At 49.7% G+C, this 15780-nt stretch overlaps 1 protein-coding gene across 1 annotated transcript in view; it reads left to right on the top strand.

Annotated features, from left to right (window-relative positions):
* GPC1 (glypican 1) overlaps positions 1-15780 on the top strand; it is a 204968-nt gene that overhangs the window by 174353 nt on the left and 14835 nt on the right. Inside the window, exon 3 of the mRNA XM_065640101.1 lies at positions 636-1027. Within this exon, the coding sequence (XP_065496173.1) occupies positions 636-1027 (392 nt within the window). The remainder of the gene's footprint in view (positions 1-635; positions 1028-15780) is intronic.

The raw sequence follows: 15780 nt of genomic DNA, 5'->3' as shown, positions 1-15780 counted from the left end.
TGGAGGAGTTCCAACCTTTCACATGTTGATAGGAAAGATTTCAGGTTATCTTCTAGATGAGATCTTTATCTTCATTCTGGTGTGGCCACTGACATAGATACACTATCTGACTCCAACAGCAGTCACTGTGGGATAGACCTCCATTGCCTGAGCAGCATCCAGGCATGCTGGTGTGTTTACACTGTTTTCTAGTGATGTTTAACAAGTGTCAGCTTCTGTGCCAGAAGTGGCTGGTTCTTGATTCAGGATTGAGTGACTCGTGAGGCATTGGCTGACAATTGTGGCAAGTTACGGTATATGTGAGCAATGCTAGTTGATGCGTTCTGTAAAGAAAACCCGTGAATAACACTATAGCACCTTACACGCTCAGAGAAGAGCCTCAATTTTAGTTCTAGGTGAGGCTGCTGGAAGAGTTGGAGAGGCCCAGACATGGTTCTCTGGCACTGGGGCTTCCTTCTTCGATCTTCTCAGCTAGGGCTCAAGACTGAGAGTGGGTAAGGGCGGTTGGAGGACAAGCTCTGTTAGGGCCCTTCTGTTTTCTCAGGGCATTTGGTTGTGCTGCCAAACAGCAGAGCCAGTTAGAATCCTGCTTGTCTGACTGATGCGTCACCATCTCCTTTTTCTTCTCTCGTCAGGTTATTTCCAGGATTTGTTGAACAAGTCAGAAAAGGCCCTTTATGAAGCTTTTCCAAGCATATACGGAGAATTGTACACTCAAAACATGAAGGTCTTCAAGGACTTGTACAGCGAGCTACGCCGCTATTACCGGGGCTCCAACATCAACTTGGAAGAGGCCCTCAATGAGTTCTGGACACGCTTGCTGGAGCGGCTCTTCAAGCTGATGAATCCCCAGTACCATATCACAGATGAGTACCTGGACTGCATGGTGAAACACGCGGAGCAGCACAAACCCTTCGGGGAAGTTCCCAGGGACCTGAAGGTGAAGGCAACCCGAGCCTTCATTGCAGCCCGTTCCTATGCACAGGGCTTTCTAGTGGGCAGCGATGTGGTCAAAAAGGTGTCTCAGGTATGTTGGGCTTCTTCCTTCTCTTCCATTCTCAGATTGGCAGGAACCAGTCAGCTACTGCTGTTGGGGAGAGGGAGCATTATTTCCCCTTACAGTTTCATTATGAAGCAAGCAGGTATTTTTCAGTTTTATAGAACAAACCGCTTGAGGGTCACCCATCAGTGGAAGGGAGCAGCAAGCCTGGACTTCTACAGGCACTGGTAGTGCAAAAGCACCGAGGTGTAACTCACCCCAAATCAGTCTTTACCTTATTTTAACCTATGCAACAAGCAGGTGTGGGTCATCCAGGCTGTAAAGCCCTTTTCTTGCTTGCCAAGATTCCTTGTGCTTCCCCAACAGCGAAATGGCATGTGTATGCATCACACTCTTTGATGGCAAGATGATGTAGGGTGTGCAGAGCTGACTTGCCACGAGTGCTGGGAATACAGGCAGAGAGATGCGTTTCAGCTGTGTGTGATGGGATTGCTGCCTCTGTTTATGTAGCCGTGTATATTTGTACAGCTTTTGTGCACAGAGGGGGTGAGTTAGTAAAGTGCATTGGGATCTTCAGGGATGAAAGGTGCTATATAAATGTAAATTAACATGGCTGGATCCAGGGTTTCAGGAGGAAGGAAATTGTCTGTATTCTTTGCTGCAGAAGCAGCCTTTCAGCGCCAGAAGGTGGTGATTGTCCTGAAACAAGATATTCAGACTTTTCACACGGGTAGCGAGGAGAAAATCCATACTAAAAAAATGACTTGCATACTGCATGTGGAGATGGCAATCAGCAGGTATGAGAATCAGGGCGTGATTAAACTGTGAATGTAAAAATAGGGAATAGCAACTAATTTCCTCGGAAGGTAATACGTGGTAATGTGTAGCAGAGGACAGTACTATTTGATGCAATGAATCCAGACTTTGATCTCTCGAAGAAGCATTAATGTGGTAACAGTGACAAATGCTTTAATTTATCAATGTGGGACTGTAAAACTGTTCAGCTACCCAAAAGCCCTTGTCCATCTCATTAACATCACTCTCTCCTGACACTTAAAATGGATAAAAGAGGAGAATGATGTAATTTCAGGGGGACCAAAATGAAATATTTTTCATAAATCCTCTGAATGGCAGAGATTTCCAGCTCCATGTGAATGATTCTGCCTGTAGCCAGGTTTGGTGGGTGAAGCATGCTGGTGGGGCAGCTGCGGTTGTGGGATCAGTGGAAGGGAAAGACCTGAGATACCAACAGGCAGTGTATTTTTCTCTCACCTTCACAAAGGCTTCTGACCCACTGGATGTTTATTCTGGTCTCCTCTTTCTGAATTTTCCTCCTTGTCTAGACATTGCTTTTCAAACGGGATGTGGGGTACATGACCAGTCACAGATCCTCCTCTTCTCTCTGCCTCCCCCCACGCCATTTCTCCAGGATGGAGGGTCTTCCAGGAGGGTCCCAACAATTCCTCTCTCTACAAGAGCCCTCCCTGGGGCTGCAGTTAATCCAGTGTGTTGCTGTTGTAGCACAATCTGCGTGGAGTGAGTCGGGAAACCCCAGGAAAGCCTTCCTGATTTTGTAATGAAGGCCAAAACTGGCCCATTTCCCCTGTCTTCAGGAATGGGTTTAGTACTTTAGGAAGGAGGAAGTGAGAATGCTGTGGTGGGAAATCCATTTTATGGATGCCCTGGTAGCCCTCAGCTGTTTCTAAAATAAAAGGCCTGGTTTACCCACTTTACCAGATGTGGATTTACACTAGTGCCAAACGGATGTGAAGTGCTGAACTTGATCTGCAGCTGGTCCTTTGGCTTTAGTCTTCTTTCATGTTGCTTTATACTTACAATGTTAGGAGAAAATGTATAGGACTTCTATGAAGATCAGAGTCTGGGATTCGACTTTCTTGTCAGCTGGTAGCAGCAGTATTTAAAAATAGCTCTTTGAACTGAAATTTCCTGAGTGCTTTGGTCAGGAAGTCTGAGAAAGCCTGTTGAAATGGACACTTAGAAATAAATTACCTAACTGTAACCTTCTGAAAAATTAGATTGCTTCAGTTTTATTTATTTGCAAATCCCAGGAAAGCTACTGATTTCTATTAAAACCCTCCTAGTTTCAGCTCCTCAGACACTTCCAGGTCAGTATTTGTCACCTGTATCCTATCGCTGTGTCGGGTCCTGGTGCAGAGTTTGCATTACTGGGCATCCTAGAGAAAGACGGGTGCTGTTTGCCAGATTTTCTGGCTGTCTTAAAATGGGGAAGAGCCTGTCTTGACTGAGCTACAGGCAGGGATTTTGTGCGATTTCTTTAATCCCTGCTGCCTCTTCTCTGTGCCCAAGGGATGTTTCTTCCCCAACCTCTGGCAGTCCAGCTGCTTCGGGTGGGCACAGGGTTGGGAACGGGACCGTGTGCTGGGAGCAGGCGCTCTGCGTCCTGCGGGGCATAAATACGTTGAGGGCAGCGGGGGAGAAGATGACAAAACCATTTCTCATCTTTACTGCTCTCCTAGCTTTTAAGGCAAAAGTCACCCTGACAGACTGCAGGGTCTGACACCAAGATGTAAAGCTTTTAATGCTGCGGTTCCTGCCACCAACCTGGCCCCTGGACACACGGGAGGCCGGTGTGGCTCCGGGCAGCCCAGGCAGAGCGGCAGGGTTGGGGATGAACGTGCAGATCTGTGCCCTGCCCTGGTGCAGCGTTAGGAGTTATTGATATGCCACACGTGGGTGAGAGTGTTTGGGCAGCATCTCTGTGTTTACATTCAGGTTGTGTGTTTCTGTAGCTATTCTTGCAGCACAAATTGCAAGTTTTCATTTGAGTTGCACAATGCCAAGTGCATTTTTCATCATCAGCGTGAAGCAGCAGCTACCAAATCAGCAGCAGCCACAAAATCCCTAGTGAAGGGCAGTCAGAGAAGTTGCTCTCCAGTGATGCACACTTCCCGCTGCGTGCCAGGGCAAGAGAGGATAAATATCCCGGGTTTGTTTAGGATCCTTTTCCTTGGTTGTGAGATTGGCAGCTGCCCAAAAATAGCATTTGCTGCAGCTCTGAGCTTCATGTGAACAGGTGAATGCCTTGTGCTGGGAGACGTGCTGCCTGCCAGCTGCTGCTCAGCGATCCACACTTGGTGCAAGCAATTGCCGTGTTCAGCCATGAGAGCAAGAACATGTTCTTGGGAATACGTGGTGCAGCCAAATTGAAATACTGGGAGCGGGGAGGGAAAGCGAAACTGAGATGGTTAAAAATGGCAAGGGCTGAGAGAAAACCCCGTATAAAGCAAAAGCAAAAAATCCTCATGGAGATGCAGCATGGACTATCCTGTCTGGTTTGGTTATTTATTACTCGCGTTATGATACTGCTCATGCATCTAAGTCTTAGGGACAGGTATCAGAGGTGATCCCGTCTGCACCAGGACACCCAAAAAGGGCAGTGAGACTGCGCAGGGGTCCTTCTGGCCTCCTGCATCTCGGCGCCGTGCCCATGCTGCACCGCCAGGGGGGCAGGAGAGCGGCCCCACGCACAACAAAACATGAATTTTGCTCATCAGTCAAAAAGTGAGTTATTAGGACAATCTTTCCTTTGCTGGATTTTTGTTCCTTCTTGCTCCAGAATTTTAAGTCTCCCCATGGTAGCGGGGATTGATGTGAAGCAACACCAGGTACATAAGCAAGAAACACTTACTTGAATAGTCGGTTTTAGTAGTTGTTTGCATTTCCTTTTCTCAGTAGGTGTTTTTAAGGCAGATTCTCATTTGATTTTGACACAAAATATGATGATTTTCTTTACTAATTATAAGCTTTTTCACTAAATCCGGTATGTCATTTTACCGATGAAGTTTGTCTATCAGTGCATTTTCATTTAAGCAATACTGTGTCTCACAATACATTTCAGCCTTATTTTTTTAAACTTTTGTGTTCATATAAGGTAAATGGCAGCTTTCCTGTTTCCCATATGAGTAATTTTTAAACACATGGTGGGTCAAGCTGCATTTGGATGGAAACTGAATTCCAATTAAAAAAGCCCCAAAATAGAATTTTTATAAGTGTTTTAACAGTTAAATGAATGTGCTGGATACATATGGAAGAAAATGTTTAGCTAAACATGCTTTACATTTCCAACAAGTCAATAATATAACAAAGACAGTATGGTCATTCCTGGTCCTTATGTCCTTTAAGGTTGTATCCATCTCTCATACCCCACTTTTTTCCATAGCTTGCAAGAACCGAGTTGACTTTCGTCTTCAGCTTCCGGTTGCTTTTTTGGGCGAGCTAGGCATAAAATTGATCTGACTGAATAAAATTAAGTGAAGAATATAATCTTTTTTCGCAAACATACAAAACCACTGTGCTAGAACAGCTTGAGTGCAATGAATTCCTGTCCCATGTACTCGGTAACGCATCTCAATCCTTTCAGTGGCTTATCTTTATTCAGAGCATCAGCAGCAAGTACGTACAACCCTAAATAACATTTTTTTTCATATATAGGATTTCACTTTTGTAATTTGTAATAAAACTAAGCATTTATCTAAATTGGCCTCCCCCTGATCCTGAAAAGATGTTAGTGTTTGTAAATGGATGTTACAAGAATGTTACTCCATGGCACTGGTGATTGGCAATAACCTCATATCACGTTCATTTCCTTCTCGCTGGCTGTTATCCCACCTCTCGCTCAGTCTTTGCACGGCAGAGATGTGTGTTCCTGTGTTACGACAATGATTTGACGGCAGGACGCTGTTGTGCAAGGACAAGCTTTGCCCCAAGGAGCCACAAGGTGCCACAGTAAATTCTCTCTCCATCTGGGAGAAGCTCTCATCTGGGACCTGCTCCCACCAGGGAGGTGGCGTTTTCCTTCAGGGAGATCATCTGTTTGCTCACGTGGGATTTAATAAGCCTCCCGTGTTCAGACTGCAGTCACCTGTACGTAGAGACAGCTCTACAGGGCTTGGTAAGACACAGTTCACCCAGGAGTTCAGCCTCAGGTCTGGCTTTAACAAACCACGGGGAGGTGATGTGAGACAGAGCCCTGCAGAGTCCCCGTCTGGGACACAGGCAGAGGGAAGGAGCAGGTCCCAACAGGAGCTGGAGTCACCCCCAGGGATGGGATGCAGCTCACCACAGCCAGATACAAACAACAACTGCTGGAGCTTTGCAGGTCTGGCTGCGTTCAGGAGGAGAAGGACTGAAGTCCCAGGAGCTGAAAAGCCTGTGGCACTTCTGACACCTCTGCCTGTGAAAACTGGCTTAGACTACAGGCTGAAATAAGGTCTTGCACCTTCAGGGACTAGTCTCTGCAGCAGCTCCTGCACTCGCTCCCTGCTGCTGGTGCACAGCCCCTGGCACAGCCACTGAGATTTGCCACTGCCCGGCACCGCAGGGCTGCGGGTACAGAAGGTTTCCAGCACCGCTGTATGTAAAACTAGGGAGGGAGTTTTGCAATAAAGTAGGAATTTGTTTGGACAGATTCAAATTGAGGTGAATGGGTAGCGTGCAGTGTTGAACATATCCTTCTGTATTTCAGATATTACTTGCCAGTATTTCTATCTGTTATTATGTTTAAATCACAACCCTTCCGAGATAAAAACCCATAGGTGTTCTGAATATAATAGAAATAATGCAGGCAAGCAGATATGTGTCTCCCATATTTACCTGGTGGTTAAAAGTCAATTGAATCTAGTTTTCAAAGGACTGAAAATTGTACCAGCTGGAAATAATTGCATCAGATGAACAGAGCAGGGAGTGTGTTGAATAGGCAAGTGGTGGCTTGCTGTATTTTCCTCCAGAGGGAGAGGAGCATGACAGCAGTCTCTATCCACATGAATCTTCCTTATTTTAATATCTGAAGGCAGTGAGGCACTAGGTAGGAATCTGAAGGCACAGATCCTCCTGGTCAGCTGTGGGTCCTGCCCTTGTGTCCAGTGTCCTTCGCAGGCTGTGCTGCTTCTGGAGCCATTGGCATTGCTGGCTGCAGAGGGAGCCAGGGCTGACTCTGCTCTATGTTTCCCTGCCTCTGTTTGGTTGGGTTACCCTAGCCTTTTTTTAAATTATTATTTCTTTTTCTGAGTCTGTAAAATGGTCGTTTGGATGGTGGACTGGCGGGGATGTACCCAAGCAGCCTGTCCAACCTCAGGGTTAACACTGGCTCTGGTTTGATGGAGTGCGAAGGGCACGGATTTGGCATCAGGCTCCGTCCTCTCCATCCCTCACCTTGTGCCGAGCTGACTGCAGCGAGGTGTCAGCAAAAGGGTCCCCAAACTGCGGGGTTGTCAGTGTCCTACCCCTGCCACCAGAACCCAGCACAGCCACCACCCTGCGTGCTGCGCCTACCCCCGCTCGCTTTCCAGTCCCTCACAGGGCTATGGAAACATGCTTGGTGAATCTTGAATGATGGGCTTGGTGAGGCTTAAAACGCACTGTGCTCCGAGGACTCATGGCTGAGCGTTTGTGGAAGGAAGGTGCGAAATAATGACTGAAGTGATTATACAATTCATTAGACTTTGAAAGAATCATATTTCTGTCAGCCCCGCAGCTGTTTCTCTTAAGAGTTTTATCCTGAAAGATTGGAGAGCTTGGTTCATTTAGCACACGTCAAGGTGCTAATTACATCAAGGCTGGCATCAACATGCACAAGGCAGGTGCTGACCATGTGGCGGGGAGAGAGGGGTTCTGCTCTTTATACCGGCTCCTCCATGCCAGCAGAGGGCTGGGAGCACCTGCAGCTCCTGTTCCTTTCACCGGGGAAACTGGATGCTGATGACCTGGTGCATGGAGCAGCCACGGCCCTGATTTCCAGTTTGCACATGTGGAAATGCAAAGAGCAGCATAGCCCTGCTTTTTTTTTTTTTTTGGTCATAGGATTTGAGGTTCCTTCCATGGGGAGACTGTAAAAATGAGATGTTTCCCAACATAAAATTGCCACGTTGCAGATAGCCCCGATCACAGAGCCAGCCAGCTCCCCAGAGAAACAAACCTGTCCTCCCAGTGCCGGTCTTGCTATAAAAGAGAGGGCAAGGCTGGCTGGCTGAGTGCGCTCCTGGCTGCCGTGCATCCTGCGGGTGGCTCGACAGCGCCAGCCCCGCAGGATCCACTCCCCTGCTTGGCCTTTCTTTGTAGCTGCTGTTCTTCATGCTGACAGCTTTATCCCAACTGTACAATTCCAGCTGAAGGATTTGGGGTAATTGGAGTGGCTCTGAACACCCTCCTGCATTTCCCAGCGCGCGTGGCCTGATCTATGAATTGAAGAGCCGACCTGTTTTCCCTTAAACACTACCCCAGAATGGGTTTTTCACAGCTGGCAGGAAAAACTTCTCTTACTTTATCACCTGCTATCAAAATATGGATGAGAAGGTAAGCCAGAGTGCTACAGAAGCCTCGACTGTGGCTGCCTGTGTAGCTGTGCTCAGCCCTTGAGCCTCGGGAGGTCTCCAGCTCTGGGTGCTTTCTGCCTCTAGAAAGCTGCCTGCTGGCATAGAGCATCCCTTGGTCTGGAAACCTAAGTTGCCTGACGTTGCCGGGTTTAACTGCTGCTTCTGGAGGCTGCAGTGGCCATTCAGACAGTAAAGTCCTTCTACCTGGGAAAAATATACCTGAGCGTTCATGCAGGCACGTTTTGACATATATCTGATGCATCTCGAGGTATTTTGTGTTCACCTCAACCCTCCCTGCATCATGCCAGAACTGCAGCCAGGTGCTACAGGTCCCCCTGCCCACCTGGGGTCTGTGCTATTTCCTCGGAGGCTTGAGCCAGGAAGGGACCGGGAGAGCAGCCACGCAGCAGGGACGTGGTCAAGCTCCACCAACACCAGCACCACAGCACAGAGAGCTCCTGCAGGCCACCCTTGTACTTCTTTGGGCAAAATTATTAGAGGGGACTGAGCTCACAGAACACCACCTCCGCTGACAGCGTTTGGGACTTCTCCATCCATCAGCCAACCTGCCTGCATCCCTGTGACAAGCTGGGGGGTTGGCAGCACTTCCAACAGCCTTTATTTTTCACCCAGGCCTCTTTCTTCATCCCTAAATCTCTCCCCTCTACCTAACCCTGCTTCCCCTGGGAAGCAAGGCACAGATGGCTCACAGCAGCCTGGGGGTGAATGTGCAAGGGGAGGGAGGGGGTAGGAAAAATACCAGTAAGAGCTCAGCTTATTTTGATGGTGTTAAACACTTTTCAGATGTATTTAAAGGCCCCTGAAGGCCAAGGAGTCCCATCGCATTGCAGCTAGGTTGCAGGTTCTCATTTGCTTTTAAGCCAGGCTTCAAAAGGAGAAAGGATTTGGGGTTGGGGTTTTTTCTTTTTTTCTTTCTTTGTCTGTTCCTTGTTTGAAGCCAGCACTTCAAAAGCAGCATCTGCAGCTTGGCCGCAGGTTCTGGGTGCTAAAGGAGCCGGCCGTCTCCCGATGGGCGCGGGGGGAGCAGAGCAGGGCTCCCCCGTCGCAGCGGCCAGCGCCGGGCGTGCTGTGCCCACAGCCCAACCACACGCCGTGCTCGGTGCTGCCACTGTTCAAATGACTTTCCAGATGCCTGTGGCTTCCTAAAGCTCAATCTTTCTCCAGCGCTCAGGAAGCTGGGAGCGGAAGGGAGGATCGTTGCTATGTCAGAAAGACCCCGTAACTCCTTAACGTGATGTACGGAGCTTATCCCAGCACTAGTGCCTCTTCGGTTGCTGTTCCCTGAGGCTGCCTTCTCTGCACCCTGTGCTTTGTTCTTTGGTCTTCCCAGCCACCTTTTCAGGAAATAATTGGCTTGGATAAAGAAATGCTTTTTGGAGTGAGGAAGGTCTAGGTGCTTTCAGCTAAAAGAGACAGAGCGCTTGTGAAAACTCAGATCATCACTTCTATGGTCTTTTCTGTGCCCTGATGTTAGCCGGGGTGTTTCAGAGGCTCTTGGATGCTTCCCAAGCAGTAGGCACTAGGGTAACGGCAGAAAAAACATCTCATCTTCGCACCTCTCTGTCTGCGTGACCTGTCAAATGAGGTCCGGTTCAGAAGGGTAAAAACCTCCCGCTGTTGTAGATTCAGAGAAGTCCAGGCTTAGGCCAGGAGCAAGTGCATCCCTCTCTTGCATCCCTGGTGACCTGCACCAAACCTTACGCTTAAAAGAGGTCTGCAAATCAGTCAGTGGTGTTGGAAAATCAATGTATAACCTGCAGAGGTGCTTTAGTGGGAGAAAGAACACATAATGGTGAGGCGGAGAGAAGTGTCCCATGGCTTTATGAAACATCCTTTTAATTATCTGTGAGTTTGTGTATCTGTGCACTTGCGTTGAACATGCAAGTCACAAGTTTGATTTGTTCTTTAAAGGCACAGAGGAAGGATGAGAAGGCTTTTTCCTATGTTCTGGAAAAATCTAGCCCATTTTGACCAGAGCACTGCCCTGCTGCTGTGTGTCCTACAGAGACTAAAGCCCTGGCCATCCCAAAAGCCATCTGCACTCAAGTGCCTTCAGTCCCTCGAGTGTCTGTGTCTCACCTGTTGGAGCTGAATGCTTTCCCTTTCTACAAGTAGTTTCGCCTCCCCTGTGTCTTTGCTTCAGGAAGTTTATAACTGTTCTGAAGTTATGTTTTAGGTAATATGAAGGATAGCTTAGCTCTTCTTGAATGTGTCTCAATGCAGGGAGATGGAGAAAGTGACTGCTCGTTATCCCTGAGCCTCCTGTGTTTCTGTGATTCTCTGCTCGGAAAGCATAACAATAAAATACGTGGTAGGAGTTGTGGGGGTTTTTTGTTAGAAGCCTTTCACACTGAATGTTTTCTAAATTGGCTGGGTGGTGGCAAGAAACGCAGCTAGCAACTAATCCCCCAGCCCATCCTCTCAGCAAATTGCTTGCAAAAGTCATTAATTTTACTGTAATTGATTTAAACATTGCTCAGGAGGAGGAAAAAATGAGGGGAAAAAACGCCACTCCAAACGCTGAGAGTTACGTGTTCTCATTTTTTCTGCTGTGTTATCTCCACACGTGCCCATTCTCTGCTGGCTGCGTTGCAAACGCGGGCGCGGAACTGTCGCAGGGTGAGCCCCAGCTCGGGGGTCGCGTTGGGCAGCTGTGCCAGGAGCCGTGCAGCCCCCAGAGCTCCGGCTCCCTCGCAGGCACGGTACAAGGGAGTCTGCAACGATCTTTTGCTCTGGCAAAGCGCCTGCCTCCAGCAATTCACATCTGATCAAGTGGCTCCCTGGACAAAGCACGAGCACGTCAGGCTTTGGAAGGTAGCCATGGAAAAGCACGGAGCTCGGCCACTTGCAACGAGCCACAGTCGTGGGGTAATACCTGATGACAACCTCCCTGAAATGTCAGCCCTTATGGTGGAATGGGGCATTTTATGAGGCAGCCACCCGTTCCCGTTGCATTACCTCATTGCGACTCAAATCAACTACTGTATCCCCAGCTCTAAAGTAGTTTCAATTAATAGGATTTATTGGTCAATACTGATTTGTCCCCTATTTTGGGTATATCTTAGAAGATATTTTTTTTTCCTTATCACTTCATCACTGGGCTTACACTTTAGGGAGTGTACCCACTGATGTCACTGGGATCAGAACCAGAGTCTGTGGATTTTAACTTTGTATAGCATATTTATTTATACCTCCGATAACTGAATGAGGAGTGCCCTGGCTCCAAGCCATATCTCCCAGTAATCGTTTATTTTCAGATCCTTGGGAAATGGCTTCTCCAATGTATTGTGTGTGTTCTCTTGACATCTTAATGCAGTTTCTAGGTCACTGAGCTAAGAAAGGACTATAGGTGCCACTAAAGTTAAAGGAGAGCCAGCTACAGGCTGGGCCAGGTTGATGGTACTTAGAGAAATCAATTATTGTCATGTACTGCCTTCATGCTGTGCCAGATCATTTAAAGATGAAGAGATGATGTTAGCTTTCACTCCGTCTGCAGGAGTTTGCACGCTCCTGCTTTCAGGCCACCTGCGATGAATAGAGGACGTTGCGTATAGATCTATCAGTAATTGCAAATGTGCGCTGGGAAGCCAGAGGGTTCTCTGTCAGGTCTTAGCTGTTGGGCAGGGGGTAGGTCATAATGTTTCAGGTTCTTTTAAAGGCAGAAGGATGAAAGCAGAAGCACAAGGAAATGAAGATGTCTCAATGTGCAGGTGGAGGTGAGTCTTGACTTTGCCAGCCTGGAGAAACTGCGTCACTCTTCCTGTGGGGGTGTTTATCTAAAATGAGCTGCCATGGAGGGCACATGGTCCCACGGCTCCAGCCCGAGGAGCTGCTGGGGCTGGCTGTGCCCAAGAGGTGAGCAGGCTGTGTTGCTCTATCCACACAGGGGAGGGAATCTCAGCCCCTCCTAATTGGGCTAACTGGGGCTGGGACTCCTCTGTGTGGATACAGCATACCTGAAAAGACCCTGCGAATTTACTTCAGCAAACTAATCCATGAAGACTAAGAGGTGCTTGCAGGGCTCCGTTCCTTAACACGCTGCAAGTTTCCCAAAGGGATGGTGCAGGATCGGGGCTGGGAGGGGCTCTGGGAGCCCCCAGTCCTGGCTCTCCTGTGCCCTGCATGGAGCAGAAGTCCATGGGCTGGATGGAACGATGAGGAACGGAGCTCTGGCCAAGAAAAACATGTAGAGAATACACTCCAAAATTCCTCTTCCTGCCCTCTCATCCCTCTGTTCTCAGTTCAGCTCTGCAGCCTGCCTGTGAAGAAGGAGTGCTGCTACCAATGGGAGAGGTTTGAGTTGTCTTTGGGGAAAGGGAGTGGAGCTTGGCCTCTTCCACCTGCACAAATTCATACTCATCCTTGCTGCCAACAAATTAAGTTGAACACTTGGCACCTGCCAGATTCAGTGGAGCTGGTGGTGGATGTGTCGCCTGTTCATCTTCAGAGAGGCTCTGGGGCGGGGGTGCCACCTCACCTGGGTGCTGCAGGGTCCTCATGCCTGGGGCAGCTTGTCACTCCACTGTCCTCCGGGAGACAAAGCCACCTGGTGAGAGTGACAGGCTGGCAGTACACACACAGCTCCTCTCTGACATCCAGAAATGACCCTCGCCGAGGTGTAAAAGCAGCTTTTCCCCCAAAAGCCCTCAGGAGCTGAGCGTGAGTCTCAGGAGCCGTTGTCACAGGTGGTGTCGCTGGGGACAGGCGGTTTTGTCTGGCTGGCAGCCGTGGTCAGGGGGAGGTGGGTGGCAGGACAGCAGGCGCCTGTCTGCGTCACAGGGAGCCTGGGCAGCTGCCCGTGCTCGCCGGTCGTGCCAGAGGCCAGATGGAGTCGGTGGGCACTGAGGAGGGGGGACACACCGCTGCTCCCCTTCTGCAGCTCTGCATGGTGGCAGGGCACAGGGGGCCCTGCACAATTACTCTCCAGTAGCTGAGGGACCGCTGTGCTCAGGTGTGAAGATCCTTTCTGTTTTGTCAGAAAAAGACATGCACAAAAACAAATGCAGAGACCAGGATAAATTCTGCAAGCAGAAATACTTTTGAAATGCCCACCAGGCCTGTCACATGCTTCATTTAAATACGGGCTCGTTGCGGTCGCCTGGGTAGCTCCAGTACAGTTGCTGGGTTTACACGGTACTTTAAAGCTAAGTGTGTTGGAGATCCTTTTCTGAGCCAAGATCTGTCACTTGCCTCTCTCTGTGTCCCACATGGGCTCTGGCAGGGTAGCAAATAGCTTTGTTTTTTGGCTGCTGGTGGCTCTCCTCCCTGCACTGGATGGCTGGTCCACACTCCCCAGGGGTGTTTCTTGCGCTCCCCCGTTCCAGCCAAAGCCCTTTCGCTCCTTCCACTCCACAGGCCTGCGCCGTGCAACCGCGGATGTACATGGGTGCAGGCAAACCATCCGGCTGCTCCCTGGCTCCCATCAGGACTGGGGAAGGTCTCACGTTTCAGGGCTCATTTGTGCCAGAGCTCCCCGAATGCTGCAGCGCGGTGGGTGCCGTGTGAGGTTCCAGTGCTCCACGACCGCGGCTGGACAAGCCGGGATGAACAGGACGGGGTGTGCCAGTAAAACACGGAGACAGAGTTGTGTTCAGGACCTGGTTGCGTGCAGAGGTTACATGCTCTCTTTGGGGCTTCACTGTATAATTCATGTTCGTGAACGCCCTGCCTGGGACGGAGAGGTCGCAGCTCCATTCCCAGCTGCATCTCCCAGTGTCTGTGTAAATGTTCTGATTTCGGAAGGTCTTCAGCTGCAGCCTGTGTTAGTGTTCAGCGTGCACTTACCTGTTGTCTCTTCGGTCACTATTCAGTCATGGTTATTTAAACGCCGAGATGAAAAATAAACTCTTCTTTTGTTTGCCTGTCCCTCTGCTTTGTTCCACCCCATCTCAGATCACCAAGGCAAGAGGCAGCGATGCCTTCACCGACCGCTCCCGGGGATGGAGCATGCGATGCGGCGGGACAAAGCCTCCATCTCCTGGCGGCAGAGCCGCACGGCAGCCAGGCAATGGCTCCTCTCTGCAGGAATTGTCCCAGAAAGGAGGCAGAGAGCTCACCCGGAGAGCAGAGCCAGGCCCTGGCCTGCCTGGTGTTCTCTGCACAGCTCAGCCCCTCCGGCCACGGTGGGCCACAGCGTTTAATCCGCAGGGATTACAGGGCTTGTTCTGGCTGCTGAGGCAGCGAAGGAAGCCGTCTCCATTTGGCTTCTCTCTCTGAGACCTAGAAATTTTTGTCCTGGTCCTGAAGAAGGTTCTCACGAGGTTATTTTAATGCATTCCTCCCTGCCCCAGCACCATCCAACATCTATTTCCCAAGGCTGACTGGAAGTGAGGTGCTACCATGCATGCAGTTTCAGGAGAGGGGAAGCTTAGGGATTTTCTCTCTCAGCCTCTGATAGTGGGCTCAGCATGTTCACGTTCTCCTCAGGGTACCTCAGAACTGAATCTTTCTGGAGTCCCACAGAAGAAAGTTAAGAGGCCATGTTGAAAGTATTTTTCACAAGTAATAAAGAGTTTGGGGCAGTTCTCAGCGTCGCAGCTGCAGCTTGAGGCTCAGGGATTTTTCCATGTTGAAATTTGCCCCTTCCATCCCTTATTCCCCTTTGGGCTCCTTGTGAGTGCCAAGTACCTGGGTACCAAGGGAGACTTGCACGCAGACACTTCTGTTTATTTTTGTAAATGATTTTAAAAGAATGACAAGGGAGTTGCAAATGGATCTGAGCAAAGATGGAAAAAGACCACAAAGGAGAAAGCACTTCGGCAATAAGACAGGGGAGCGCTGAGCTCTGCCAACATCTCTGCAGGGTCTGCCCGGTTGTTATTCATCCCCCAGCTTACACAGACAGCCCTTGGCCTGTGGCAGTCGGAGGGGGACACTGTCCCTTGGCTGGTGGTCTGGGAGGACGGTGACATACTGCAGAGGCTGCCACCCTGCTCTGCACCCTCTCTGGTTCTGTGCTTATGCGACCAGTGTAGTTTAATTAAAGGTGGCAAAGCCCCCTTCAGAGTCACCTCTGTGAAGCATCGGCTGCTCATGCAGAGCCTGTGAGCCGCTGGCACAGCGTGTGTTGGCCCCTTCACCGGCTGCCTGCGGTGACGTCCCCATGTGGTCACGTCCCCACGTCAAGTGCTCTCAACTGCCTGTATTTTTGGAATTGTTCAAGTCTTCCCCCAACACCATTCTTCTTTCCAAAGACGCCAGCTGAGAGCTTTCCGTGTCCAGGCCCCCACTGTGCGTCCCCCCAGGAAGCTGGAGATGCAGTTTATGGTGGGACACCTGCATCTGCCAGGTGGTGACAACAAACCCTCCCTGCAGGAAGGGCACAGTGGTGGTGCTGGTTGCAGAGGTGCCAGGGCACATGTGTGCCATGCGTCAGGGTCACAGCTATAGCCAGCAGGCAGCCCAGGC

This window comes from Caloenas nicobarica, chromosome 8, assembly GCF_036013445.1.
Source record: "Caloenas nicobarica isolate bCalNic1 chromosome 8, bCalNic1.hap1, whole genome shotgun sequence".
Classification (NCBI taxonomy): Eukaryota; Metazoa; Chordata; class Aves; order Columbiformes; family Columbidae; genus Caloenas; species Caloenas nicobarica.
This window is presented reverse-complemented; position numbering and strand designations above follow the sequence as displayed.